At 33.5% G+C, this 27,820-nt stretch overlaps 4 protein-coding genes, 1 non-coding gene and 2 pseudogenes across 9 annotated transcripts; 6 read left to right on the top strand and 1 right to left on the bottom strand.

Annotated features, from left to right (window-relative positions):
- The first annotated feature begins 352 nt into the window (after nt 1-352).
- On the top strand, nt 353-3,534 carry LOC111315467 (serine carboxypeptidase-like 7). 3 transcript variants are annotated; one of them, XM_022917189.2, is made up of 14 exons: nt 382-592; nt 683-828; nt 1,042-1,121; nt 1,236-1,358; nt 1,461-1,563; nt 1,646-1,683; nt 1,854-1,955; nt 2,065-2,151; nt 2,276-2,440; nt 2,539-2,610; nt 2,703-2,821; nt 2,904-3,017; nt 3,119-3,164; nt 3,291-3,534. In XM_022917189.2, the coding sequence occupies exons 1-14, from the start codon at nt 453-455 to the stop codon at nt 3,372-3,374; spliced, it is 1,419 nt and encodes a 472-aa protein (XP_022772924.1). In that variant the 5' UTR covers nt 382-452; the 3' UTR covers nt 3,375-3,534. The 3 variants fall into 3 exon arrangements, with proteins under 3 accessions (XP_089605358.1, XP_089605357.1, XP_022772924.1); XM_089749232.1 differs by having other exon boundaries at nt 353-592; nt 1,042-1,358; XM_089749231.1 differs by lacking the exon at nt 2,539-2,610 and having other exon boundaries at nt 361-592; nt 1,042-1,358.
- Nucleotides 3,535-6,276: 2,742 nt separating this feature from the next.
- Nucleotides 6,277-7,830, bottom strand: LOC149513049 (protein SOB FIVE-LIKE 5-like; annotated as a pseudogene). The gene is made up of 4 exons (XR_016330789.1): nt 7,337-7,830; nt 7,152-7,223; nt 6,981-7,044; nt 6,277-6,834 (listed from the first exon to the last, which is right to left on the bottom strand). The product of XR_016330789.1 is annotated as a protein SOB FIVE-LIKE 5-like (transcript).
- Nucleotides 7,831-12,244: 4,414 nt separating this feature from the next.
- Nucleotides 12,245-13,257, top strand: LOC149513048 (uncharacterized; annotated as a pseudogene).
- A 715-nt stretch (nt 13,258-13,972) lies between these two features.
- On the top strand, nt 13,973-17,402 carry LOC111314893 (exocyst complex component EXO70I-like). Its single transcript, XM_022916510.2, has 2 exons — nt 13,973-15,224; nt 15,686-17,402. The coding sequence occupies exons 1-2, from the start codon at nt 14,445-14,447 to the stop codon at nt 17,030-17,032; spliced, it is 2,127 nt and encodes a 708-aa protein (XP_022772245.2). The 5' UTR covers nt 13,973-14,444; the 3' UTR covers nt 17,033-17,402.
- A 3,306-nt stretch (nt 17,403-20,708) lies between these two features.
- TRNAP-UGG (transfer RNA proline (anticodon UGG)) lies at nt 20,709-20,780 on the top strand. Its single transcript has one exon. It is a non-coding gene; the product is annotated as a tRNA-Pro (tRNA).
- Nucleotides 20,734-24,550, top strand: LOC111315465 (GPN-loop GTPase QQT1). The gene is made up of 11 exons (XM_089749591.1): nt 20,734-20,988; nt 21,360-21,553; nt 21,662-21,706; nt 21,795-21,874; nt 22,269-22,343; nt 22,859-22,962; nt 23,071-23,227; nt 23,309-23,396; nt 23,785-23,857; nt 23,956-24,087; nt 24,273-24,550. Exons 2-11 carry the CDS (start codon nt 21,462-21,464, stop codon nt 24,330-24,332), a joined length of 906 nt encoding a protein of 301 aa, XP_089605717.1. The 5' UTR covers nt 20,734-20,988; nt 21,360-21,461; the 3' UTR covers nt 24,333-24,550.
- On the top strand, nt 24,389-26,016 carry LOC149513047 (uncharacterized). Of its 2 annotated transcripts, none has more exons than XM_089749593.1 (2): nt 24,389-24,529; nt 25,067-26,016. In XM_089749593.1, the coding sequence occupies exon 2, from the start codon at nt 25,067-25,069 to the stop codon at nt 25,829-25,831; it is 765 nt and encodes a 254-aa protein (XP_089605719.1). In that variant the 5' UTR covers nt 24,389-24,529; the 3' UTR covers nt 25,832-26,016. The 2 variants fall into 2 exon arrangements, with proteins under 2 accessions (XP_089605719.1, XP_089605718.1); XM_089749592.1 differs by having other exon boundaries at nt 24,529-24,668.
- Nucleotides 26,017-27,820: the final 1,804 nt, after the last annotated feature.

Raw genomic sequence — 27,820 nt, 5'->3', positions numbered from 1 at the left:
GAAAATGGTGTGCTTTTTCTTTCGATTAACAATGATATAAAAACACAACAATTAAATGACATTTCATAGACTGACAGGAAAAAAAAAAAATTTTAAATAATAAACATGTCATGGCCTAAAGTGGAAGAGTTGCTATCTCAATTATGGCAAGCTTACCACAGAGGAAGATCGATGTAGCAGTAATTTCAGAAGTGTTTTTCGGAGTACTTTAACTTCAATTTTGTCACCATATCCTTTAAGATGTCCGATGAAAGGTCAAGTAAACCGTAGCCACTGACTCTATTCACATAAATACAAATACAGACAAGCAGTCCTTACTGAGAAGTCTGGATTCTCTATCAACTGTCATCCTCTTTGAATTTCTTTGCTGCTTTCATGGACGTTGGCCACTCGTTTGTGTCAAATGCTTATCCTATGTCCTCAATGCCACACTATATAGGATAGCTAAATCAATGGCAATACAAAATAAGATGGCTCTGCTATTCTTTTTGTTCTTTCTTTTTCAGGTTTGCTCAAAGCTCGCTTTTGCTCATTCTGCTGTCAAGTTTCTTCCTGGATTTGAGGGGCCTCTCCCTTTTGAGCTTGAAACCGGGTAATCTAATGAATATCTGTGGTAATTTTTGCACTTTTTGGTCGTAAAGATAGTTCTTTGATATAATAGTTATGTGCATGTTTTTGTCAGATATGTGGGTGTGGATGAAGCAGGGGATATTCAGCTCTTCTACTACTTTGTAAAGTCGGAGAGAGTTCCTGAGGAGGACCCTCTTCTGCTTTGGTTGAGTGGTGGCCCTGGCTGCTCTGCCTTCTCAGGTCTTGCTTTTGAAATTGGTAAGACAGCCATATTCGACATGAGTAGCATTGCGTTAATTAGTTGTACCTTACTTGACACTTCTGACATGACCATTTCGTATTAATCAACAGTTTTAGTCCGCAAAGGGAACTATGTAAAATTGCATCAGATGTTAGATGATAAGTCGATATAAGGTAATCAAATTGACAAAACCATTTCGTAAGGTCTGAGCATTTTTCATAATATTGCAGGTCCATTGAATTTCAAGGCAGACGTGGAGTACAACGGAAGCTTGCCGACACTGGTATTGAATCCATACTCATGGACAAAGGTGATTATGCGATTTACTGGACAGGAAAAAGTGTCCTTTTCCTTTTCTCATCTGTTCTTTCTTTTAAGATTTCTGAATAAAGTTTGGAAAATACTGAACTGTATTTTTTTTCAGGTGTCTAACATCATATTTATAGATTCACCAGTTGGTACAGGATTCTCCTATGCAAGAAACAGTCTTGCTGCAAGGACCGGTGATTTCATACAAGTTCATCAGCTTTACCAATTTCTTAGGAAGGTACATCCACATCTTTTTTAAGCAATTCTGACTAGGTTCAAAAAATTTTTCATCAATAGACTTTAATTAAGTAGATCTGAACCAAAATTTTCCAATTTGAAGTGGCTGGTGGATCATCCAAACTTCATTTCAAGCCCAGTTTATGTTTGTGGGGACTCGTATTCTGGCATTCCTATCCCAATCCTTGCTCAAGAGATCTCAAATGGTAAATGCTATAAATTGAAAAAGAAATTTGATATCTTGTGAAGATGAACGTAGTCTTTTTACCTTTTCATATAACCATGCAGGAAATGAAGAAGGTATCAGACCATTGATTAACCTACAGGTTTGGAATTGTGTCCTCCCTCTTGTTCCATTTTGAGAATAAATGCAAACACACCGTCCCACTAATACTTATAATTTACTAGAATGGATTTCTAAAACATGTACCTTAATGTCCTTAACAAACAACATTAATGAGTATTTGGTGAGGCGATGGATTCTGATTGCTTTCAGGGATACATACTGGGGAATCCCAAAACAGAGCCAAATCTCGAAGCCAACCTCCAGATTCCATATGTTCACGGAATGGGACTAATTTCTGATGAACTCTATGAGGTGCAGTAATCTAATCCCTCAAACTCTTCTCCAAATTTTGCCACTCATGTCCCAAAAAGATGCAAGAAAAGGATGTTATTAAGCAATGAGTTTTATGGACCTTTTCCAGTCATTGAAGAGAAATTGTGAGGAAGATTATCAAAATTTAGATCCCAGTAACGAGGAGTGCCGGAAAGATATTCAATATTTCTCCATGGTATATGCCCGGATTTTTTTTTTTTTATAAATTTAAAAAAAAAAAACATCTTTTTTTGTTGTTTTCTTCCGGTTCTGATTCATTATTTATAATTTGATTCCTATTTCAATTCTGCATTTCTCAGTGTATCTCAGGAATTCAAACTGGCCAAATTTTGGAACCTATCTGCGGTTTCGCCTCCCCGAAGCCACAAGAGATCGGTACAAGGCGTTATCTAGATGAACACCATGATCAAAAACCCCTCGACGATGAACAAGACCCACCACCGCTCCCTACAGTTGGCTGTCGTGTAAATTACACGTTCTCCTAAACTGCTCACTATTATATATAGGCACCTAACCGTTCTCCTGCACTCTATTTTGATTGATTTTAATTTCTTGCCTGCAGTCTTACTCATACTTGCTATCTTATTATTGGGCTAACGATGATAATGTCCGAAAAGCTCTCCACATTAGAAACGTACGACTTTGATTTGTTGTTACAAAAAAAAAACTGGTGTTTGAAACAGCAAGAGAATATAATAAAGAAGCAACTCTTCTGATCTGATGCAGGGAAGCATAGGACAATGGCTGCGCTGCAATTTAGGATTACCTTATAACATCGATGTTCTAAGCAGCTTTCAGTATCATGCAAACCTCAGCGCCAGAGGCTACCGCGCTTTAATATACAGGTATGAATTGAGATGACTCTAATTTATTTTATTTTTTACTTGGTACATTTGAATTGTTGTTATCGTTTTGGTTTTAATGCAGTGGCGACCATGACCTGCTCGTGCCATTCTTGTCAACTCAAGCATGGATAAGATCTCTGAACTATACAATTGTTGATGATTGGCGGCCATGGATACTACAAGGCCAAGTTGCAGGGTCAATCTGCTGATCATTGGGATTTTTTTTCTTTATTTATTTTAAATTATGATCTTTAGGAGAGAAGCTAACTTGGGATTTTGGATGACCACATTCTGCAGATATACAAGAACTTATTCTAACAGGATGACATTTGCCACTGTCAAGGCAAGGAAGCTTTTCAGTTTCTGTTTCATTTCTTTATTCCTATAAAGAAAAAAAAAGGTCATTTAATTAAAGGAAATCGGTTGTTTTCATTTTCTTTCCTTCTTACATATTCGGTTGATTTTGCAGGGAGGAGGGCACACAGCTCCTGAGTACAAGCCTGCAGAATGTCTGGCAATGTTTCAAAGGTGGATATCTGAACAGCCTTTGTAATAGGGACATCAAATAATACCAACAGTTGATGAAATGTTATTCTATATAATATATGGCACTAGTTAGCCTTTTTCATATTATATATAAATCATGTAATTGACATAGAATTGCATGCCAAAATAATGAAATTTCCGGGCCAAAAAGAAGCTCTATACTAAAATTGATGCAAATGCAAATTTATGTGCGTTCGATTATCTTGTTGGGATATATCTAAGCTGAATCGAGTCAATATATTGTCAAATTTGAACTTGACTTCATTAGAAAACTCAATGCTAGAAAGCTCAATTTGAGTTCTATTGAGTTTCATTTTTGTATTTGAGCTCATTTTAATAATCTCAAATAGATTTGATAAAATTATAAATGTAGACATTAAATATTATATTTTTCATCGTTTACTTGCATATACATTAAAAACTATTTGGAGACCATGACACAACCAAAGCCATTTCAAGCATAACATATTTCTATTTGGCATTTCAAGCCATTTCTTTTCATTATTTTTACTTCTATGGCATGTATAGTAATTAATACTTATTGTATAATTAGTTATAACCTTATAATTAAAATATAACTCAATTTTATTTTCTAACACCAACCAAACAGTACATGCAACAGTGGAACCATACTTCAGCAATGAAGTTGTTTCAAGAAAGTTAAAGGCTATGATGATGAGGGAGCCATGAGAAAAATACACCACATGATCACCCACAAAGCTCTCAATTAAATATAAAGCAATATCTTATCACAATGCATTCCCAAGACAACAGTGTAACCTATGAAACAAAATATTGGATGCCATAAACATAATTTGAAAAGTGATTGGTTTTCACAAAAGAATATACATAAGGAAATTTGAGAGAAAGGGAAAAAGACAAAATCAGTGCTTATACATCTGCCTATCAGTAATATTGAGGGATATATGAAAGATCAGAGGGGGCAAATGCAACAATTACATGAAGCATGCTGGAAATTTAGACAAGCTATGCACATCAAAGCAAACATAAACATTCTATCATGAAAAGAAAGCACAACAACCCAATAAATTGTAAATGTTAAGATCTTTCTCATCATCAATGGAGAGTCTGTTGACCCAGGGGCATTATCTTCAAGGCTAAAGCCAATCATCTCAATGTTTCTTTCCCTGCAAAACTGACCAAGGAAGAAACATTGTCTAAATCAAAGCTGAACCAGCAAAATATAGATATTTATTGATTGGTATGATACAAAACATTTCCCTCCCATGGCAGCCAAAACCAATATGTGAATAAAATAACAGCAATTCAATAGCAAAAGAAAACCCTTCTATATTTTTTAAATATTTATTAAATAAAAATAATTATTTTATATCTAAATTTATTTAAATATATTTAAAATAATATGAAAATAATAGTAAAAATAATTAAAAATTATTAATTTTAAAAAATCTAATCAAACCGATAAAATCTAATTCAAATTAATTAATTTATTTTTTAAAAATCTGTTCGGATTTGAATTTGATTTTAAAATTTATAATATTATGCATTAATCGAAATAATCAAACAAAAAATTATCACCCCTGTTAGATACTATAGTTCCTTAAAAATAAAAGGAACAAGAAAAGTTCTTAATGTGATTGATATTACTTTAATATTTGATGTTACAAGCTTTTTTAAAAAATATATTAAGTTTGATACAGTATATTTTATCTTCTCATGTATATCTAGTTATCATTTTATCCTCGCTGAACTTTCAGGATTTACGGTGCAATTTCTCCTTATTTTTTTGGCTTTGTTAAAATTAACTTGAAATGGGAAAAGAAAGAAAGAAAGAACCTATTAGTTACAGTACTAGATTAGTCTTAGGGTAAGTTGGAGTTCTCTCTGCCAGCTTGCAGAAGATATTCTGAATTTCAAGCCAATTGCAGCGGAGTTTCGGAACAGCAAAACCCACTTGCCATGCCTCCCCTCCCAGGTCCTGTCTTCATATCTGAAAGCTACTGACAGGACGATATAGCAGCACTGCAGACATTTTTGAGAAGTTATGATTCATAAGATAAAAAAAAATTGTGTAATACAGTGCATGTATATATGCCTCGAGTTCTCGACCATAAATCCATGCTAAGTGTGATTTTAATGTGAAATATTGCAACGTTGGTTTTATCGTGTTTTGTAGTTGGCATTAACCTTAAAAGTGAATACACTAAGATATTATTTTATCAAAGTAAAATGGACAAGAAAGGACTGAAAGGACAAGAGAGGAAGTATTGTCCTTTTCCTAAGGTCCAAGTCCCTTTCCAAGATATGATATGCTTTCTAATTCTCAGGATGGCCTTGGAAAACAGCTTCACTAAAAAGATTTTGAAAGGAAACCCACCAAACAATATTCAATAATTGTATCACTATTATGTATGGATCACGTTCTTGGTTGATAGCTACTTAGTTAGGGGTGATGGGTTGGTGCTTTTGGGACCTTTTGGTGGAAAATGAAGCTTGCCTTTTGCTTCCTTCCATCTGAAATATTTGTCTGTTCTGAATCTGGAATAAGCATAGGTTACCAAATTTACCAACCCCACCTAGTTTTGAGCTAGGCTGGCAATTGCAGAAATGGAAAATGGTGGGTCATTTTTTGCTGCCATCTGGGATTTTCCGGATTGGTACGCTTTTATAATGGCCTTGTACTCTCTTCAATTTTTGTGTTTGGTGTGTGGCTGGATGGGCACAAATGGCCTACAAGGTACTCGCTTGATTAATGGCAAATGCAGAGACAACCTGTCCATCCAAGGACAACAGCTATTTTCTGTAATGATCTTTTTTTTTTTTTTGAGTTAAATATAAAGTTTCCAGGGTTAATTTTGTTCATAAGCCTTTCTATCATTCTGCCAGAACGGTTTTTTAAAAAAGATAGAGGCTAGTCTTTCTGACAGTTTTGAAATTTGAACAACAAATTAAAGGCCGTTGAAATTTGAACAGCAAATTTTTTTGTGGATTCCGCGAATTCTCAGTTCAGCATTCAAAATTTCAAGTGTTCCATACAATCAAGGGGAAAATAATGGTCGGCAGAACATTCCTTGAGGGAATTACTAGTTTTAGATATTACACTCTAAGCTGGATAAACCTGAAGAAATAGATTATGTGCTAATAAAATCAGATTCTACTGTATGGGGCACCATCAATTACATGGTCTATGCATGATGATCTCTAGAAAATAAATGGGAGAAAACCTACAATTTTCATAAGTGACTATCACTAATAATGTTCTCAGGTTGTTTCCCATTGCATTGACAGGAACAAATAAAAAGTAGAATTGGATAAAAAAGGAAAAGAAAACAAGAATAAAAAGGAAGGAACAAGATCCCTTTGAAATCTAAGGCCTTTTTATACACATTCCTCCCATTTCTCTCTCCAGAGAAGCTGCAGTAGTAGAGACAAAAGCTGTTGCAGGTTACCCTTTTGTCATTCCCAGCTTCTTTTCTGGAAGCCACCTGTTCCAAGAGATTAATACAATACAAATTAGGCATATCTAACCATCAAATATCCTTTTTTAGGTCACAGATGCATCATATTCTAAATGCCGAAATTTCCCGAGAAGAATATGAATATCTATGGGTAGCTAAAAGCAAAGACTAACCTGCATCTTTTGAACCTTTTCCAGATTTCAGGAAACCAATTTTTTTCTGGAATGCCGATTTACCCTGAAAGAAGCTCACAGGTGGCATAGCTAAGTTTCAATTCATGAGAAAATATATATAATAATGGAAGACAAACTGTTTTAAAGAAGGAGAAAGTTACTACTTGGTACCTTAAAATGTGTACCCGAGAAACCTTGTGAAAAGTCCAACAGATCTATTGAAGCTTCTTTCTTGAAGTTCTTCTAAACATACACCAAGAGCACCCATTATTGCTTTATTTTGTTACAAATGAAAAGACAGGTATATTAGTATATAGACAGTTATAAGAATATTGTAGTCAGGATGTGGAACTTGCATTGGAAAAGCTTGTTACAGGGGAGCTGGCAGTGTCATCAAGATAAGAATGCTTTTGATTGCTACTATGTTCTTTGATCTTCTTTTTATTTTTGCTGCTTTTCTTAGCTGGTTCAGAGGCTGCAGGAGCAGAACAGAAGCTCCCATTTTCATCAAGGCATTCCTCATAATTTTCGCAATAATGTCTTGGACCAGAAGATGCATCAGACACCATGGATAAGTCCTCCTCATCGTCTTCAACCACGAATCTAGCTCCTTTCCCTCCATAATCCTCATCAAAGTTCCCACCAAACTTTTGACACCTAGTTTGAGAGTAAGAGGATTGATCTAAGTAGAGAGTCCAACCAGACTCACAGCCACTACCACATTGTGAAGCTGATGCATTCATTATCACACTCTTTCTCTCCAACCAAACAACAAAAATGTGTTTTGCTTGACAACCTTCTCCCCTTGTGTCTAACAAAGATAGAAAAGGAAATGAATTTGCTATGAATAGTGAAAGGAACCCTCTCTTTTTCTCTCTTGAATTTTCACATACATGCAAACTCTTGAAGCTTTTGTGTATATAAACAGAATAGGAGGTTAGAGCCGTACAAGACCAAACGAATCACACTAAAATCCTAGACTACTTGTCCTTTCTTCAATTCTTTCGCCCTCGTGTTTTTTCTTATGTGAATCAATCAAATTTGCCTGTTGGCTTTGAGAGACAGTTTGTGCCTAGGTAAGAGAGAGAGGAAACGATGGTAATTGGTAACAGTAGTGACAAGGGAAACGGTTAGCAGTTCATGTATAAATGTAGTAGAAATACAGCGGCCTGAACAACAATGGCGCTGTCTTTTCAATAAAAAGTGAATGTATTTTACTGCTCACTTAATAGCCTATACCTCTGTTTCCTGCATGCCTTTGATGTTTATATATAGTCTCCGATTAGTTTGTAAGTGATAGCTGATTAGATGGGTTATAAAGAGGGTAACAATGTCACTTCAAAAGAATGTGTCAAGCCGGCCACTTCAATAGACACTTAAACAGTACTGTTTCATTTTTTCATCTTTTTCTTCTCCCATTACATATGGGAACTAAATAATTAATACTCTCTTATGCCTTTAATACTCTTTTACTGTCAGGATTCTCTAAAAGGGACCCTTTCTTTTGGTCCAAAACTGCAAATTCTTTCATCTTCACCAACTAGAATCTTCTTCAATCACCATCATTTAAAGTTGGGATGAGATTATTGCTCAACAAGCAAACAGAGAATGTGTCAGAAAAACAAGGGATTAGTGAAGATACCATTTTATTCAAAACTTAATTAAGGATGCTTCGAGTTTTCTTGAAACCAAATACCACAAATGTGAAACGGACATACATGTCCCCTTTGCTGAGTTGTTGCAGACTCATGGTACTAACCAAGACATTATTGTAAACTGATTATTTCCCTTTTCTCTCATTACAACAGATTATTTATCTATTTATTTTCCTGTACCACCTTTGGAATCTAAAGTTAGAGTTGGAATGCATTAAATGATGGGGTCCTGAGTGACCTCATGAATGTTAGATCATTTCAAAATATCCGGCATCCAAAGAATATGTATTCCGAAAGGTAAATTCCTTTTAGAAGTACCGTATGCAAAAGCAGCAAAGCCTCCTTCTGTTGGACCGTGGAGACTATGATTTATGCAAATGGCTAACTGTATTCTTTAGCAACGTTACACTTCAATTGAGAAACATTTCTATTTGAAAGGTGATTGGAAGAGAAAGAAACAAAAAGGTCAAGAACTATTGATGCCTGGCATTTGTTGTGTGCACACAAGAAAGTCGACTTTTCCCTGTTTACTCTGTTCTAATTCACATGGGGGCTTTGACCACTCCTCCCTCAAGTCTTTGGTTGTTCATACTGTAATCTTGAATGCCTCTTGTTAGAACAAAAAACTGTAAATATGAAATTATAGTTTTTGATAAATCTAGAATTTTGAGAAAAAATTTCAATACATGCTAAGTTTTATTTGCTTTTATTGTATTATTTATTAGTTGGTATACCAAAAAGTTACGGACAATAAATCTAAAAAATATAATAAAATCCAATGATTAATTGCATTTTACATTGATAAAATCAATCCGTCGAATATTCACCGACATATTACAAAATCATTAAATTTTTATAAAAGATTTTTGTAATAAAATTTTATAAAAGAATTTGAAGTTTATTTGAAAAAAGAGGAAATGTTCTTAAAATTGTTTCCATCTTTTCTTTGAAAACCTAAAGAGTTTATATAACTAATTAAATATCTATTTATTGATATAACTATTTATTTTGAAGAGATAAAAACTATCCGTTTTTAGATAATTAAAAATTATCTATTTGAACAGACTTATTTGTTTATTTTATATAAATTTAATTGATTGTTCTTATTAATTTATCTATTTTGAACGGATTTAATTTTTTATTTGTTTGGAACAAACTTAATTAATCAAACATTTAATTAAAAATTAAAATATAATATAATATAATATAATATTTTATTTAGTATACTGTACACTTCAAGTACCAAGTGTTCTATTTATTTTGGAAAGACTTAATTGTTTGTTTGTTTAGATAAATTTAAATAATCAAACACTTAATTAAAAATTAAAAATTAAAAAAAATTATATTTTAATTACTACACAGTCCGTATCCAAGTACCAAGTGCCATTAATTATATATTAATATTAATTATTTAATTTCAAGTTTGAAACACCAAGTCAAGAACTATTGATGCCTGGTATTTGTTGAGAGCGCACAAGAAATTCGACTTTTCCTTGTTCATCCTGTTCTAATTCACATGGGGGGCTTTAATCGCTTCGCTCCTCCCAGAAGTCTTTGGTTGTTCATACTGAAATTCAGAATGCCTCTCACTCGGGAGACTCGGTCTTTAAGATTGAGAAGACTTTAGTCTTCTTTGACAATTGAACCTTTGGTGATTGACTAGAATTCAGTACTTGACTATGTTTTAAGTTCTGTTAATCCTGAACTTTTAACTTCTTAATGATTCAGGCTGAGCACCTAGCCAACACATCAAAAGCTTGCTATCAACTTTTTCAGAATATTAGATCAAAGCTACATTTGCGTAATCATCGGCATGATAATGAACCAGTTTTTTATTGGATTGGGAGAAACCCACAATGATGTAATATAGTCTGACCCGAGCATGTAGGATGATGAATGACTGAATTCCACCCTAGTACATTCAAAATATCTGTTCTTCGGCCTTACCAATGATGTTGAATCCTCATGGTTGCCACTGATGCAAAACAATACACTGATATCAGATTACTCAACCACGTACGACATAGTTAAATCAGCCTAGATTTCCTTCCATATGATTCGTGTATTGGTTTCATAAACTATATATATACGGCAGACCATATAGCTAGCCTGCCCTGTATACATGGAATCAGAAGCTGCAAGTTATTAATATAAAGAACCGGGATTCAGCATTTTAGAAGTTTTTTCGAGGGAAATTGAGAGGCAGAAATTTGTTTTAATGAGAGCTCAGTCTATAAAAACAAATGACAGAAATCAGTGAACCTAAAGTTAGGCCAAAAGCCGATGCTCGATTTAAGAAACATTAATGATTATAAATTGCCATGGAAAAGATCATGGGACCGCTGTAGGATCTTCTTCCGGATCAAAATGGTCCCAGACATTAAACTCTTGTGCACATGGCCTTTGGCAGTCTGTGGCCTTTGCCCGGTCCATGACTCGTAATCTATGCGTAAAATATATCAGTTTGGCATTTGGTGTTCTTGCATGCTTTTCTCCTGCTGATTGAAAACGATTCTCATTTTACTTCGTCATTTTCAATTCCAAATTAATCGTTGAACGTGTCAGACCTGGTTCTCATTTTACTTCATGATTTTTCTCCTGTTTCACAAAATTTCAAACCCTCCCTCAAGATTCTCCTTCCAATTGAAACCTGAATTGCTTTCTATCTCTTTCAATTGCTAAAGCGAACAAACTCGAGTCCCAATCAAACAAAAAAGGCGCACATGATTGAATTCCGTTAAAGCATACGTCTGTATCATATTTAATGTTTTGCACGAATGATTCTGAAATGGATGAGACCACATTTATATTTTTGTACATTTATTAATTTAATTTATCATCTGGAAAAACAATTCTATCGTTGCCTTTTCTATTTAGCAGTATGATATTTATCATCCAACCTAATTTTTGTACTGATATGTAGAAATCTTGATATGCATGCCTACAAGCTATACGGCACGATAGTTAAAAAAATATTGTAACATTATCTTTGGTAAAATTAATGTCTTCAAGGACCTTCTTTTTGTTTCCCGAATAGGATGTCGATGGCAAGTTCAGGAAAAGCTTAATACAAATAAAATAGATGTTTTAGTTCATTGTCTTTGTCACTAAAATAAGAAAATAAATCTTAACGAGCATGCATGCAAGATTCAAAGTCGTCATTATCCAATATTGCAAGCTATGGAACAAAAGGAAAATCCCATTTGAGTGGACCTAATAGAAATCACAAAACTCAGATATCATTCTCACATTGACGACCATCCATACCATAGAGTCTAGAGAAGCTTAAGCTCCCCATAGGTTGGTCGGTTTCGAGCTGACATGATTCATCGTGATAGATATTAATATGATTCTTTCTCCTCATATTAACAACATAAACAGGAAAGATAAAACTAAATACGAGATTCTCAGAGACAAACATAGAAGCTTTCACTCTTCTCTTTGATCCACCGTTCTTCCAATTGCAAGAGAGTAACGTAATTTGAAGGAACGGAAGGCAACTTTTTTTTTTTTTCCATTGATTTTATCAGATTCCACCATTGGAGAGGAAACAAAATATAATTATGGTGTTGCCATTTCCACTAGGGCCTAAAGAGCATAGTGGGACCCATGGATGAGGACAAATCCGGAAAAGGTGATTTTTGGGTCAAGTCTTGTCTTTCCGACTCGGGCCCTCTATCTTATTTGTCCTTCGGGCTTTTTATTGAATCCCAGAGGCCCCTCCCTCCAGCAGCATTATAGCACCTCAGACTATTCGAGCAGTAGGCTCCAGCTCAGTGTCGGGTGCACCTCACCCAAGCCTAAACCCAACAATGCAACTTCCAAAGAAACCAGAGGAGGTTGAAGAAGAGTTTGACTCGGAGGCCTTACCAGCTGTGATATCTGACACGAACAACAAAGTTAGACTGGCAAATTCTGCTTACAAAGAGATGGTGGGTCAGCCAGAGTGTCCATGGCTCGAATCTATGGTAACAGGTGAAGGAAAAGCAGGTGGCAACTCATGCAAGAGAATCTGTGGGGAAGTGATGCTTCATCTATCTGATTCAAGGGTGCCAGTTAAATCAAATGGGTTTTCATGCTGGGTGAGGATTGAGTGGGGAAGCGAAGGGAAGAAGAGCTCAATCAAAGCTTTCTGTATTGTGATAAGATTATCATGTCAGTCAAAGGACTACCTCTTCACATGGAGATTCCATCCCACAACAGGAAAGCATCTCATTCTAGTTCCAATGTTTGAAATTTGAAGTGTACACTGCTGTTTTAAGACAAATTGCATCTGAGCTAGCTAGTACTATATGTATAGATGAGACAGTACGGTAATTTTTTGTCAGCATCTTTTGAGTAGCTCTATATGCAAAGTTTTTACTCCATTTACTTTTAACTTTGTGTGTCACTCTCTGCAACTTGTTCTAGCAGCCCCAAAAAAGAAGTTGGGAAGAGGAAAATATCGGCAGAGCTTCTTGACTTACTAAAGTTCTGCTGTTACTGTATATATTAACTGCAAAAAAAAATAATAATAAGCGCGTATTAATATGTTTCTTTAGTTGTAAATGTAAGCTTCCGTCGTCTGCCATTTTCTAATTTGCTCTTTAGTTTATTTTTTGACCCTTTTGTATCAGATGTATTAGAAGCAGTAATATGATAAGCTCTGACAGGTCATATCCTCGCGGGTTCTTGAAAAGAAATCAAAATTTTAATAATTTTCACTCCAGTATTTTCTGGGCCATTCCATTTGAAATTGTCTGCATATGACTTTGCCTGGAATTATAAGGGAAAACCAGTACTTAAATTCTCCCACGTAATAATTCAATATGCAAACCATTTGAAATGAACATTCAGTACTACAAGAGATATGATAGTCTTGATAAATGAACATTCCAAGTAAATCCTGGTTTTTCTGCATCTATGAATAGGAAGGCATTGAAAATTGAAACAAGTCAGCATGAAAACCCGAAATCCTATGGCACTTGTCATGTTTTCACACCAGTCAATCAACCAGAAATATGGGGAGCAAAAGAAAAAGAATTATATATATATAGTTAAGTAAACGTATGTATAGGCTTCAATGACAAAGAAATTGTTTTGTTTGTCACTAAAAAGATAATGGACAAATGAAAGAACGTAAAGAGAGTCAAACCTTGAGAAGAGCTGTATGTCGCTTCTTGACCTGTAGGGAAATATATGTGATATGTCGAAGAATACAATGAACATTTAAAATCACTACAATTCCACGTTTAATTATAAACTTGACTGTTTATGAATGAAGTCAAGTGTTTTGGAGACAAATAGATGGAAAGCACTACTTCAGGATTTGAACATAGCAATTGATTACCACTTTTTCAACTAACACGAATTACCACTATGCATTATCTTCGCAAGTATCTGCTTATGGGTGGGGGAATTGGCCCACTCTCTTTGTTGAATTGAGTTCATTGATATATTGGGCTTAAGCCCGTTATCCGCTTTAATGAAAACCAAAAAAAAAACAAAGAAAAAGAAAGAGGACAAACGTGCTTCGATAGTTTGAAAAATAGTGCTCTTGATTTTGGAGCCTGCACTGATTCCAAGCACACCGGCCGAACAGTCGTAGTTTTTCTCTTGCACATTTGCCATTTGTTCTTGGTATGTATCGAGATGGAGTCTTCGTGATTTATCCTTTTTCTCGTCCTGTTTTGCTATGCACAACTTTGTTCTTGTCATTAGTTTATTAGAGTTTAGGTAAGCCTGCACGCATATTCAATCTTGCAATTTGATCTCTGCTCTCCTTGTCTCTTCATTGTGCTAGCCTGATAGTTCGTGAAGGACAAGATCAATGGTAGCCAACGAAGAGGATTCAACGCTTGTCAAGCTAGAATTGGCGTGCTTGGATATGAAAACACTCCTACAATCATCGGTTAAGATGGAAAAAAGCCTGGAAGAGATGGAAAGGAAGTTTGATTTTATAGATGAAAGTCTTTCAACAGCTGCAAAAAAAGTAGCACCTTTGCAGTCCTTGGCTATGGCTGCAAAGGCTCTCGAGACTAGAATAAATAGAGCTGTCTCTCAGGCTCTTGCTCTCCTTCAAAGTTTCAAGCTCTCTGAATCCCTTCAGGACAAGCTTATTGAACTCTCCAACAAACTATCTATTGAGAAAAACTCGAGAAAGAGGCTTAAAAAGCTGCTCAAATATGTCAACTGCGTTGATCAGCTTAATTCAGCTATTAACTTAATCAGTCGCGATGGTGAGCCTGTGATTCAAAAGCTTCAAGAGGTGATGGAATTCTTGAGCAGGACTAAAGCTACGGATCCATATCGAACCAAAAGATTGAAGGAGACTTTAATCACACTTAGAGCTCTATATGAATCTGAGGTTGATGCCATGAGGTTTGATGGGTTGTTTGATGAGGCTTTACTGAAGCTGCAGGATGAATTCGAGATTATGTTACGGAAAATAAATCATCAAAATATAGGGGAGCAACAAGCAGATGAAGAAGCTGATCAGATAGTGGTTTCTGAACTTGGCACGGAAATGGAGATCCAAGTTCTCAGGAGAATTGCAGAAACCCTGGCTGCCAATGATTGTTTGGATATATGTATTGATATCTTCGTTAAGGTAGGCTTCTTGCTTTCAAAGTTATTTCTATAATTTTGGTAATTTTCCTGAGTTAAGAACTACAAGACAGTAGTTTCTCCTAGAAGTGAATCAAGTGATGAGGTACGTATCACTCGGAAGACCTAGAGCACATCTGGTAGACTTTATTACTGTAACAAGAACAGCCAACCAAATATCCAATTAGACCTCCAGATTTTGTTACAATCAGTAGGAAGCTGTAGAACTGATTCTAATTCTTGTCTTAAATATATCTGAGCCGTGCGCCCCCAAAAAAAGGCTAAAAACGAAACGAACAAAAGAAATTGATTCAAACAGATTGCTACAAGCTAGGAACCAAATTAGGATTATGGATAGATTGAGCGAGTATGATCTAGACAAACAGTTTTATTTGAGAACCTGTGCTTTGGAGACAATTTTATTTTTGGAGCCTACAAGCTGTGACTCTTTTGGTTGTTCAACAGGTGAGATACAGAAGAGCAGCAAAAGCATTAATGCGATTAAACCCTGATTACTTAAGAACATACACTCCGGAAGAAATTGGTGGAATGGAGTGGGAGAGCCTGGAGACAGCAATTTCTCTCTGGATCCAGCATTTCGAACTCACAGTGAAAACAGTCTTTGCATCAGAAAAGAAACTTTGTAAACAGGTTTTGGGAGTACTTCCGGAAGTGCTTGTATGGCTGGAGTGTTTTGCCAAGATTGCAGACAAAATCATGGCAGTATTTTTCCGATTTGGAGAAGGCGTTGCAAGAAGTAACAAAGAACCACACAAACTGTTCAAGCTCTTAGACATGTTCGACTCCTTAGAAAAGCTGAAAGTCGAATTCTCAGAGGTTTTTGAAGGTGAATCAGGAGCTGATATTTGCATACGTTTTAGGGAACTCGAAAAGCTACTCGTGCATGCTTCAAGCAAAGTATTTTGGGAGTTCGGCCTCCAAATTGAAAGCACTTCCGATGGTTCGCCTCCACCACAAGATGGTTCGGTCCCAAAACTTGTGAGATATGCTATCAATTACCTTAAGTTCCTTACCACAGAAACATACAGTGCACCCATGGCTAAAGTTTTCCGAACAGAACAAGTCTGGAAAGCGGGCATATTATCAAAACCTGTAACAGAAGAGAATTTACTCAAAGATGCCATCTCTAACATTATGGAAGCTCTTGAGAGAAACATCCAATCGAAGCATTCACGTTACAGAGACAAAATTTTGCCCCACATATTTGTCATGAACTCTTATTGGTACATTTACATGAGAAGCAGAAATACAGAACTTGGGAAGCTTTTAGGAGAGCAATACATGAAAAAGAAATACAAGACTGTTGCCGAGGACTCAGCTTACATGTATCAAAGGCAAGCATGGGGACCTTTAGTCAGGTTGTTACAGAAGGACGAATTGAAGGAACAAGATAACAACAACAACGGCAGGGGAACAGGAGCTTTTATAAGAGGTAAAATGGAAGCATTTTTCAATTGTTTTTATGAGATCTCACAGAGGCACAGAGGGGGTTATAGCATTCCTGACGCCGATTTGAGAGCACAAATAAGAGAAGCAACAGTGAATATGGTGGTTCCTGTTTACAGTGAATTCTTGAATACACACTCAACTTTGTTGCCTGCAAAATCTTATGTTAGTCCTGAATCTTTGCAAGGTTTGCTGGGTCAGGTTTTCAATGGAACTGATCGAACGGGCGATGGAAGGCTGAAGCGCCCAGATTCCAAGGATAGAGTTCCTGGAAGGAATTCGGTTTCCATGGAGGGAGAGCTTAAGAATTTAAGACGATCAAGATCAAATTCCATCAATGTGTGAATCAGTGAATGCTTATTACGCCTTTCCGATCGGAAAACTTTTTATGATATTAAAATGCTTGGGTTGAGGCAGTGAAAGAGCTGATTAAGATTGTTTCCATTTTCGTAATACAGATCTAATTTACAATTGTAAACTGGTTTTATAGGATATGGTCAAGTTGAATTGTCTTTGAATATACAAGATATAATTAAACAGGATATGAAATTGAAAAAAAAAAAAAAAAGGAGACAAGACAAAGTTTCTTTTTAATTAATTTTAAAATCTTAAAAACAAATATATTTAAGAAAAATTATCATATACTATCGTAACATATAGATCTATAAATTTATAGTTAGACTTAACAAATGAAGTTGCTACTAATCTTTTTCAACATGTGTGATTGGTCACCTAAAAATTTATCTTTTTAAGGAGTTTTTAAACTTGACTAAGGGTTCCTAAAAAAATAAGTTCGGATCTACGAATCAGAATAGCGTTCGAGAGTTTTGTTACATGTAAAGAAGGTTGTAACACCCTTACATGCCCATCCACAAGATGATACCTCTTTATTTTAAATTTATTATAAAATCTTGATTCTAATTGTTTTAAGTTTAATGTTCAACTATTAGAAACAATTTTTAAGACTCTCCATAAATCTGTTAAAACTCTTAAAAAATATTTTTTCACCTCAATATTATTCAATAATCTTATTTGTTTTATTGAAGAGGCTCTATCGTTCGAAAAAATTTTTTAATTTTTTTTATTGAAAATACATCTAATTATTCCATTATTTGGGTTAAATTAAAAATATTTTGTCTTTTGAATTTTTAAAATTTTTACCATTTGGATCTATTTAAAAATTTTATTTATTTATTTATTATTTTTTTAGATTTCTAACTTTTTCACAATTTGGACCTATTTAGAAACTCTTTTTTTTTTTTAATTTCTAAATTTTTCACCATTTGAGTATATTTAGAAACTCTTATTTTTTTTCTTCTTCTTTTTTATCTTCGAAAAAAAAATAATGTGACAATTATTTCTTATTAAAATTTCATTTAAATTCTTTCATCATTTGGGATAAATTTAAATAAATTTCTCACATAAATATTTTTTTAAGAATTTACTATTTGAAATTTTTAAAAATCTCATTATTAGATAATTATCAAATATTTTCAACCAAATTTAGAAAAAAATACAATTACTTTTATTAAAATTTTATCTAAATTATTCCACAATTTGAAACAAATTTAGAGAAAATTTTTCACCTAGAGATTTCTTAAAAATTTACCATTTGAAATTTCTAAAAATCTCATCCTTGGGTAATTTATATTTAATTCCAAAGTTTTTACTAATATTTTTTTTAATTTTTTATTGTTTGTTTGAAAATAAATATTAATTATTGTTATTGAAATTTTAACTAAATTATTTCACCATTTTGTACAAATTTAGATAAAATTTCTCACATAGAAATTTTATAGAATTTTACCATTTAAAATTTCTAAAAATTTCTCCATTAGATAATTATTATTTATTCTCAAATTTTTATTTTATTAAGTTTTACATTTTTTATTTTTTTTTTAAATTTAATCATACAAAAATACTATAAAAATAAATTAATAAAAAAATATCAAACAAAAAAATGACTCAGCTTAGTGGCTAGAAAGCTCGGCTTTACTGCAACAAGAAAAACTAGAATGGCTTAAAAAGTGACTCAACTTAGCTCAACTTGAGACAAAGACTAGAAAAAATCATTGGAATCTGAAAAAAATTTTAGATTTTTTTCAAAATTTTTTTTTAAAACCCCAAAAAATTTTTGAAAAATTTTTTTGACTGCTTTTTCTGATTTTTACCTTTCTTCCTAATTTTTTTTGTGTGTTTGTGTGATCTGTATAGGCATATATTTATAAAGTTCTGAATCTGAGAACTCCAATTTAAAAAAAAATCTCAATTTCCTTTGAATTTCAATTTCAACCCCCTAAATTCAGCTCAAATTCAAACACCTACCTTTAATCAAACTCAATCACCTATTTTTTGTTTTTTCATTTTTTATTAACAGAATTATCTTAATAGACCCTTAGACAAATTGAAATGTCTACAAATACATTTATAATAAATTTTTTTCACTTCACAAGAAGAGTTAAGATTATAATATATATTCTTTAAGTGGTATTTGTTATGAGGTGACCACTTTATAAGTCATAATAATTACATCATTGTGTTTGAAAATCACTTTGTAATTCTACATACAGTGATTTCATATCACTAAGATGAAATGATATATAAAATTAATAATATTCAATATTATTCATTTAATACGTGAATTAAAAACTTGTTTTCTCTTAAAATAATAATTGTTTATATTTTTAAACTAATATTCATTGTAATAAATTCAAATATAATGTATATGTTTTTTTAATATGTTACATATAATTTAATTTTTTATTTTCTTTTATTATGATTTAATAGATTAGATTTATTTTTTAATTCAAATAATTTTTACATAATTTATATTAAAAAATTTAATTTATCTATCAATAAATATATTTATTAATTTAATAATTTAATTATATTTTAATATAAAAATGAATAAAATATTAATAATATTATATAAATATTATCTTTGAATAATATTAAAATTATTTATTTGTATAATTATTATGATATGCATGATTATTTTTATATTTTTAAACAAAATAATGTTTTAATTTTTAGTAATATCAAAAACAGTATTTTGTAATTTTTAAAAATTAATGATTGTAACCAAAAAAATAATTTTAAATCATGAACAATAAGTTCAATTTAATAATAAGGTTTTGATAATAAAATTATCTAGATAATTATATTACCATAATAATCATAAAAAAAAAGTGATATCTTAGTGTACATGTAAAAAAAAAAAAAACTAATTAAAAAAAATGTGCCACCATCCTCGTTTATTAAGTTAAAAAAGTTTCACTATTAATATATAAAATAATTTTTTTATTTAATCTTGAAAATATATTTAAGTGATTGATATTTTCATCTTTTTTCTTCATTTGTAAGCATTGAGATTGTTTCAAGAACTTCTCAAACAGAGGAAAGTTGACCGCATTATCAGCAGCTACAGGCACAAAGGCATTTTGCACCCAAACTAGTGTTGCATGTAACAACATGACAAATAAATGTAAGGATGGCACGTGAGACTGAAACGAATGAAAATCAAACCAAAAAAGGAACAGTCAATCAATGTTTTTACAGCTTTCCCTCATTCCCCTGTGGCCCACTCGGAACTAACATCTGGCCTAATTTAAGCTCATGGGCAGAGCTAAACTGTAGCCCAATAATACAGTAGTTTGGGCTAAAAGAATTCCCAGAAACTTCAGCCCACATATTCATAATAGCAATTGGCAAGTTCATTCCCCCTTGAACCAAAAGACCAAAAAGAAATCTCCAAAGTTTTATGTGAACGTGCCGGTTAGGCGCTTAGCGTTACAGCTTGTAATTATACGCCCTACCGTGAACGCAGTTGTCCCAAACCACCGGTTGGACCACCTCAGAATTATTATTTTTCAATTGGGTCAGAAGCCTGATCTTTCACCGTGAACCCAGGGGCCAATTGCTGCAAATTTTTTGCCTCGTTGCAATGGCAGAACGTTAAATGATTGACTGATCTGGAAAATGCAATGATATTAGAATCATTTTTCCCACTATAAATCCAAGTGGGCGCTTGGTCTAGTGGTATGATTCTCGCTTTGGGTGCGAGAGGTCCCGAGTTCGATTCTCGGAGCGCCCCATGTTCAATTGGATCAATTTTTTATTGCCCCGATTGGCTATCACTGTGCAACGTTGTCTACGCTAGTTCATCGTGTCTATCTATGTTAAACAGTTAAACCCAAAACCCTCAACTGTAACTTGTCGCAAACAGAAGCACCAACTTTCAACTTGGAAACTCTCTTTATCTGGACTAAAGTGAAAAAAGCTTCAACAACCATCTAGACCAGGTAAATTTTTTTTTTTTTTAGAGGATGTTTAGTTCGAGTAAACAAATTTGGCATAATCAGATTGTTTATGCTTTTTCCATTCGATTCCAATTTGGGTATATAATATATTGGAAAGATTTACCGTTTGGAAATTTTTTTTTTTTTTAGAGCATGTTTAGTTCGAGTAAACAAATTTGGCATAATCAGATTGTTTATGCTTTTTCCATTCGATTCCAATTTGGGTATATAATATATTGGAAAGATTTACCGTTTGGAAAAGTTTAGCCTTTTGCAAAAGTGTTTGCTACAAAATTTTTTCAATACACATTCACTTTAAGAACAATAATTCTGTTTATTTTGTATGGTTCCAAATACACACTGGGGTTTTGCAGTTTCCTGGTTTGCATTGCTGAAATTAGCTACCTCTTCTTGAAGGTACCCTTGACTTGGAATTTTTTTCAATACAAATATAAATATTTATAGAGAGAAATCGGATGGTGTTTGGGCAAGTTGTGATTGGCCCACCTGGGTCAGGAAAGACTACTTACTGCAATGGCATGTCTCAGTTCCTCAAATTTATTGGAAGGTTGTTTCTAGTTCTCGCTTCTAGTTTCTTCATTTGCTCATGCTCACATCTTAGATAGATTATTAGATGTTGCAGAAGTTGACTGTTCCCATGCCTTTATTCATGCAGAAAGGTTGCTGTAATCAATTTGGATCCAGCCAATGATTCATTACCGTATCCTTCTCATTGGAAGTTATTTGTAATGTTGTTTTCCTTGTCCTGAAAGTTTGATTAATATGAACTTTCCTTGACATGAATATAGTTATGAGTGTGCTGTCAACATTGAGGATCTCATAAAACTAAGTGATGTGATGACAGAACATTCTTTGGGGCCTAATGGAGGTGCACCCTTTTTTTCTTTGTTACTGGCACTGCTTTCTTTTTGTCTATTACTGTATTTAAATGATTCGGGATTTGGATCAGATAAATCATAAAATGAGTAAATCAAGGCATGTGGCATCCACAGAAGGGATTGATGTATTAATATTTGTCCTGCCTTTTATAGATTCTCTGTTGAACAGCCTGAAGAAATTCTGTGGATCATAACCTTAGATGCTGATTGTGTTAATATTTTCTTAAAGATCTAAGTGACTATGCACTATGCTGTATTTACTGGTTTGTTGTGAGATACAGTATGAGTTTGAAGTGCATGAGTTGTGTTTATGCTCATTATGGTTCTACTTCTGGTTTGGTTGTCCGGTGGTATCTAATGTATATATTTTTTGTGTGCAACCAGGTCTTGTCTATTGTATGGATTATTTAGAGAAGAATGTTGATTGGTTGCAGTCAAAACTGGAACCTCTTTTGAAAGGTTGGTATCCTTCTTTCTTTTCTTCTTCTCAAAAGTTTATGCTCTTATGTTGATTTTGTTTGATCAATAATAGCATGCATCTAGTTATAAAAACCGTACAGCTTTCTCAAGGGGATTTGCAGATGGGTGTTGATGCATGCCGGAGGATTTGAGCTTGTCTTTGATGGGGAGCCTCAAGCATGATTGAACAGTCAAATTTTTTGCATTTCTGTGTTTGTGGTTTTTACTTTCTCTAGAAACCAACAGTAGAAAGGAACCAAACACTAACACATATCAATGCTTAACTATTAGAGTTTCTATATTGGACTATCATGTGCATTTTTATCTTTGTGTAACTAGATAATTGATGTCTTGTTTGGGGAAAGAAACTATTTGAAATCTAGTGAAAGTAGGTATAATGAAGTTATTGGTTGATGTATCTTTTTATTTCTTCACTGCACCCTGTTATTTTGCATGGATTTGTAGGCTATTGTACTTATTAAAGTTAAATTTCTAACGATTTTTATAATTTGCAGATCACTATCTTCTTTTTGATTTTCCCGGCCAGGTTGAACTATTTTTCCTTCACTCAAATACCAAGAATGTTGTCATGAAGCTTATTAAAAAGTTGAACCTTAGGGTATGGTTTGTTTTTTATCTTCATGGGCTGCTAACTCTAAAGGTCATTTCAGCTTGTTATCCTGATGTTATGATTGGAGAAAAGTGAGTGAGTTATTTATTAATGCAGTTGACTGCTGTACATTTAGTTGATGCCCACCTATGCAGTGACCCTGGGAAGTATGTTAGTGCTTTGCTTCTCTCATTATCTACCATGTTGCACTTGGAGCTGCCACACATCAATGTCTTGTCTAAGATCGACCTAATTGAGAGCTATGGAAAGCTGGGTGAGTATGAAGTATCAATTATATTACAAGCCTGAAAGTGCTAGTATTCATGGTTAATCATCTTACCTGGATGTTTGTTAGCTTTCAATCTGGATTTCTACACAGATGTGCAAGATTTATCATATTTACAGCACCATCTTGACCAGGATCCCCGCTCTGCTAAGTATAGGTTTGTTATGGCAGACGTTATTTTTGCATTCTTCACTATGCATAAGACATTAAGTTTTCTATGTTTGATGATTTTACATGTTAAGAGGTTTTGGTTATGAGTTTAAACTTCTATCCATTCATGTATTGATCAGGACTAGGATTCATTTACGTATCCTCAATTTTACATTTGGATGCTAATATGTATAGCATTGGGGAGATAATATTGCATAAAAGTTTGGATTTTTCAAGGGCTGACATTGATATGCTACTATGAGATGTAACCATAATTGCTTGTCATGAAATCTTAGTTGTCATAATTAGGTTAGTTGGTGTAATTATATTTGCCCTAAATCCTAGCTTCCACCCAATTTTTGAGCTCTCCTCAATCATCTGAATTCTTCTTTCAGAAAACTTACAAAGGAGCTCTGTGAAGTAATCGAAGACTTTAGTCTTGTCAATTTCACAACCTTGGATATTCAGGCATGCCAGTAACTGTAGCTTTCTCGAGTTGTATCATTCTTCTTCACTTCATTTTATAGTTTTATATAGGTGTGTTGTTAAGCGGTTTCTCCTTTTAGGATAAAGAGAGTGTTGGTAATCTTGTGAAGCTTATTGACAAGAGCAATGGATACATATTTGCTGGTATAGATGCCAGTGCAGTTGAATTCAGCAAGATTGCAGTACGACAAGTTGATTGGGATTATTACAGATATCCTTTTATCTTAGTATATGTATGCTCTAATTCATGTACCATGCAAGAATCTACCTAACATTTACTATGAAATTAATACCTTGAAGTTTTTGGACCTGAGATAAATTCTAACTCTACAGAAGTTGTTAACGTGTCAACTTATTGATGGTTTTTTCTAAGTTTCTCTTAACGAATCAGTTCACAGCTGCAGCAGTGCAAGAGAAGTACATGAAGGATGATGAAAATTTTGATGATAAAGACTGATAGTGCTTTTTGGTGAGACAACGGGATCCTAGTTGCCTACGCCTTCCCATTTTTGTTCAAGTTTATGTATATTTTTATGAATTTGGACTTGTTAATCTCAAGTTTATTAAGATTGAAGATCCAGAGGATATAAAGAAAATTTAAGAAACTTCAATTAGACGGAATTTTGAGAGCTGGTTTTCTCATGCAATAAACCGGTGAGCACACGATTCTTGTCCTGTCTTTTCTTTTCATTTCATTTGTTTTGCCCAGGTGGTGGTGGATGTTTTCCCTGTCCAAATTTTCAACCTAGCCAACTAATTCACGTAGCCTTTCAACTGTCAACCTACTGCTTGGGTATTTCATCCAGAAAGCTTTTACTTAATAATTACATATGGATTTTATATTATACAATAATGCCATTATCATTGCATCATTCTTTTGACGATAAGTTCAAGATTAATCCAATACAGTCTCAAGCCCTCATCTCCGAGAAAAAGTATTTTAAAACTTTGACTTTTATCAATAATTCATAACTGTAAACTTTTTCTTCACATTCATGGTCTCCAAGAGGAAACTTCTATTACTTGGAGGAGTTTCTTGGTTTTTTTTTCAAATCATTAAATTTGACAAAGTTGTTTTTTATTTGTCAGAAGACTCTTTGTTAAGTACTGTGGGTCTCCGTTTCTCTGTTTCAATCAAAACAAACCAAATCCAAAGTCCTGAAAACATTTTTCTCCATAACTCACTTTCAGATGTTTCAGCCTTTTATCTGTGGTGCTTTCAATCACCAAGAAGAAGATGATCACAAGCTTTTGAGCAGCCGTAATTCTACACCAAGAAAATCAAGAAGAAACAGCTTTTGTAAGAGCCATAGCAAGGATTACAAGAACCCTTATTCGAATAATGGCCTTGAGAAGTTTTCTGCTCTCTTAGCTGAACTTGAAGAGAAGAGACAAAAGATTTACTCACAAACAGGTTCACAAGATATATCATTCGTTCGTTTTATGTACAAGAACTCGACAGATTGTGTCCCAATCGTGGTAAAGCTCAAGGACAAGAAAGAAGAAAAGAAAGAGAAATTTGTTGATGCCAAAGCTCCTCAGCCTGTAACGAATGCTGATTCAGAAGTCGAGGGTAAGCGACCAATCGAAACCTTAATTGAAGAGAAAGAAGTAATCAAGAAGTTATCAGAATTACGATCAGTTAATGAAAAGACTGAGAAGAAGAAAAAAAACTTTTCATGGAATATGGCGTTCCATAAATGGAGGCAACCTTCTTACTATTTACCAGCATTTCTGGTCTTTATATTGTTGCTATTGCTGTTTTACGGAAGATCAGTTTCAATACTCTTTACTAGTATTGGATGGTACATAGTTCCTATAATACAAGGAGAGAGTTCCAATAAGGTGAGAAAATCAATGAAGAAGAAAGATTATGTCAGAGAGTTGACTGAAAACAAATCCGGAGCTGTCCGAGACAAGTCATCCCCGGTTCATGATCACCATAGGAAAAGCTGATCAAGAAGATTATCTGATCATCTTTTTTGTTTTTTTTTAATTGATTTTTCTTCTTTTTGTGTTAATAAATGTAAATATGAATTTTCTTTTTGTGTTGGACTGAAGAATTCATCCACTCTGACATGTTCAACAGTGTAAATTCTCGTCTGTAAGCTGAATTCCAATTCAGGTTGCATTTTATGACATTTTCTTAGTCATGAAACTTGATTATGGGAATTCCAAATGTTGGTTTTCAATATTTTAATGTAAAACATCTTGTAAAGGATTCATTCAGAGCATCTTCAAGTTTCTTGCCTTGATCTAGATATATAACAACAGAATGATTCATTCAAATACTTCTCTTAAGGTAACTTGCTTTTAATGTTCTAGTTATCAAAGGCTTAGAAATGACTTGCTACTATGTTCTATATAATTTTTTTTTTCTCATGCATAACAATTTTTTAAAAAATGAAGGAATTCTATGGAAAAAAAAATGTCAAAATTTAAAACTTTCAGTATATTTCCCTAGTTTTAATATAAGGTTAGATTTGACCAATGTGATATAATTTTGTTTTGATCCATATCCTCTTAATTTAAACCCTAAATCTCTTTAAATATTTTACAAGTTAATAATACATTCATTAAAAAATTCCATTAACGGTGTATGTTTATCTCATTATTTTGACTTGTCAGCAGTTGTATTTTAGTTTAATCACTAGCAAGGGCATTATTTTAACAATTTTGAAGAGATTTAAGACCTAATTGAGAAGTTTAAGTAACAAGATAGCATTTGTTATTATTTTTAAAATCATCATAGTATTTTAATTATTGAAATTATTTTATTTTTTTAATAAGAATTAAATTACTCTTCGCTATACTATTTTAATTTTTTGATGATCTAAAATCATTGATACATAAGACCATTAAAAGATTATCAAATACGATGTCCTAACTACTTATATAAATTATCATAATTTTTTAAGTAATCACCTCATATTAAATATTACTGATATTTTATTATAAAATTAAAGATTAATAGACATTTTATCTAAGATTTGGAGTAAACATGAATAAAGCTAGCTAAATCAGCAAAATCTTTATTTTTCTTGGGAATTTAAAAAAAAAAAAACAGTAATTTAAAAATAAAAAATAAAAAATATTAAGATTTAAAATTTAAATTTAAATATCAATTTGGATGATTGCATAAAACAAATAAAAAACGATTTAGACTGGGTAAGCTGTTCTTGTAGCTGTTGTTGTAGGGAAAAAGCATGGCCCAACATTATTCATCGATAATTTTGGTGTTTAGCCCAAAACCTAAAACCCTTCTTCTAGTATAATTAACTTTAGTGGACATAATATATAAAATAAGAATAGATTTAAAATAAATATATATAATAAGAATAAAACCGAAAACAAAATCCATAGGGGGTAAAATAACTAATGAGTCTTAACTTTGCGAAGTAGTTCTTTGGTCCACGACATTCAGTTTGGTTCATTAGGTCACCATGATAATGGCTAAAGCATCAAACCATCAACTGCCTGTACAAGAATGGGGGGAGGGGTGCGATGTACAGTCTCGTAGACCAATCAGCATTTATCTTTCGAAATGTGCGGCAGTATCTCTATTCCTGCATTCAAAGGAAATAAGGGGAACACAACATAGCTTAAAACGTAAATCAAATAACTGCAACAAATGGATTCAAACCAACTTATCAGCCACTATTAATGACAGGGAAATTTGAAAAAATGAAAAAAAGAAGACTATTTAACACCTATTTTATCCTTCTTTTTTTGAGCCAGCTAATTTATTCCTCTGATGTAGTTGTGAAAGAACCTGGACTATTCCTCGGAGTATTGGGATACTTCGTAACAGTTTGTTTATGGAAGCTTTTTAAACATTTAAATCATCGATCAAAATCGCTGGCAGGAGCAGTTCGAAAAATCAGCTGCTGGAAGAGCTGCACGTGCACAGATAGAAGGGGCTGCAAAGCAATCCGCAAATTCTAA

The sequence above is a fragment of the Durio zibethinus genome, chromosome 20 (genome assembly GCF_047325235.1).
Source record: "Durio zibethinus cultivar Kanyao isolate XHJ-2024 chromosome 20, ASM4732523v1, whole genome shotgun sequence".
NCBI classification, from domain to species: domain Eukaryota; kingdom Viridiplantae; phylum Streptophyta; class Magnoliopsida; order Malvales; family Malvaceae; genus Durio; species Durio zibethinus.
This window is presented reverse-complemented; position numbering and strand designations above follow the sequence as displayed.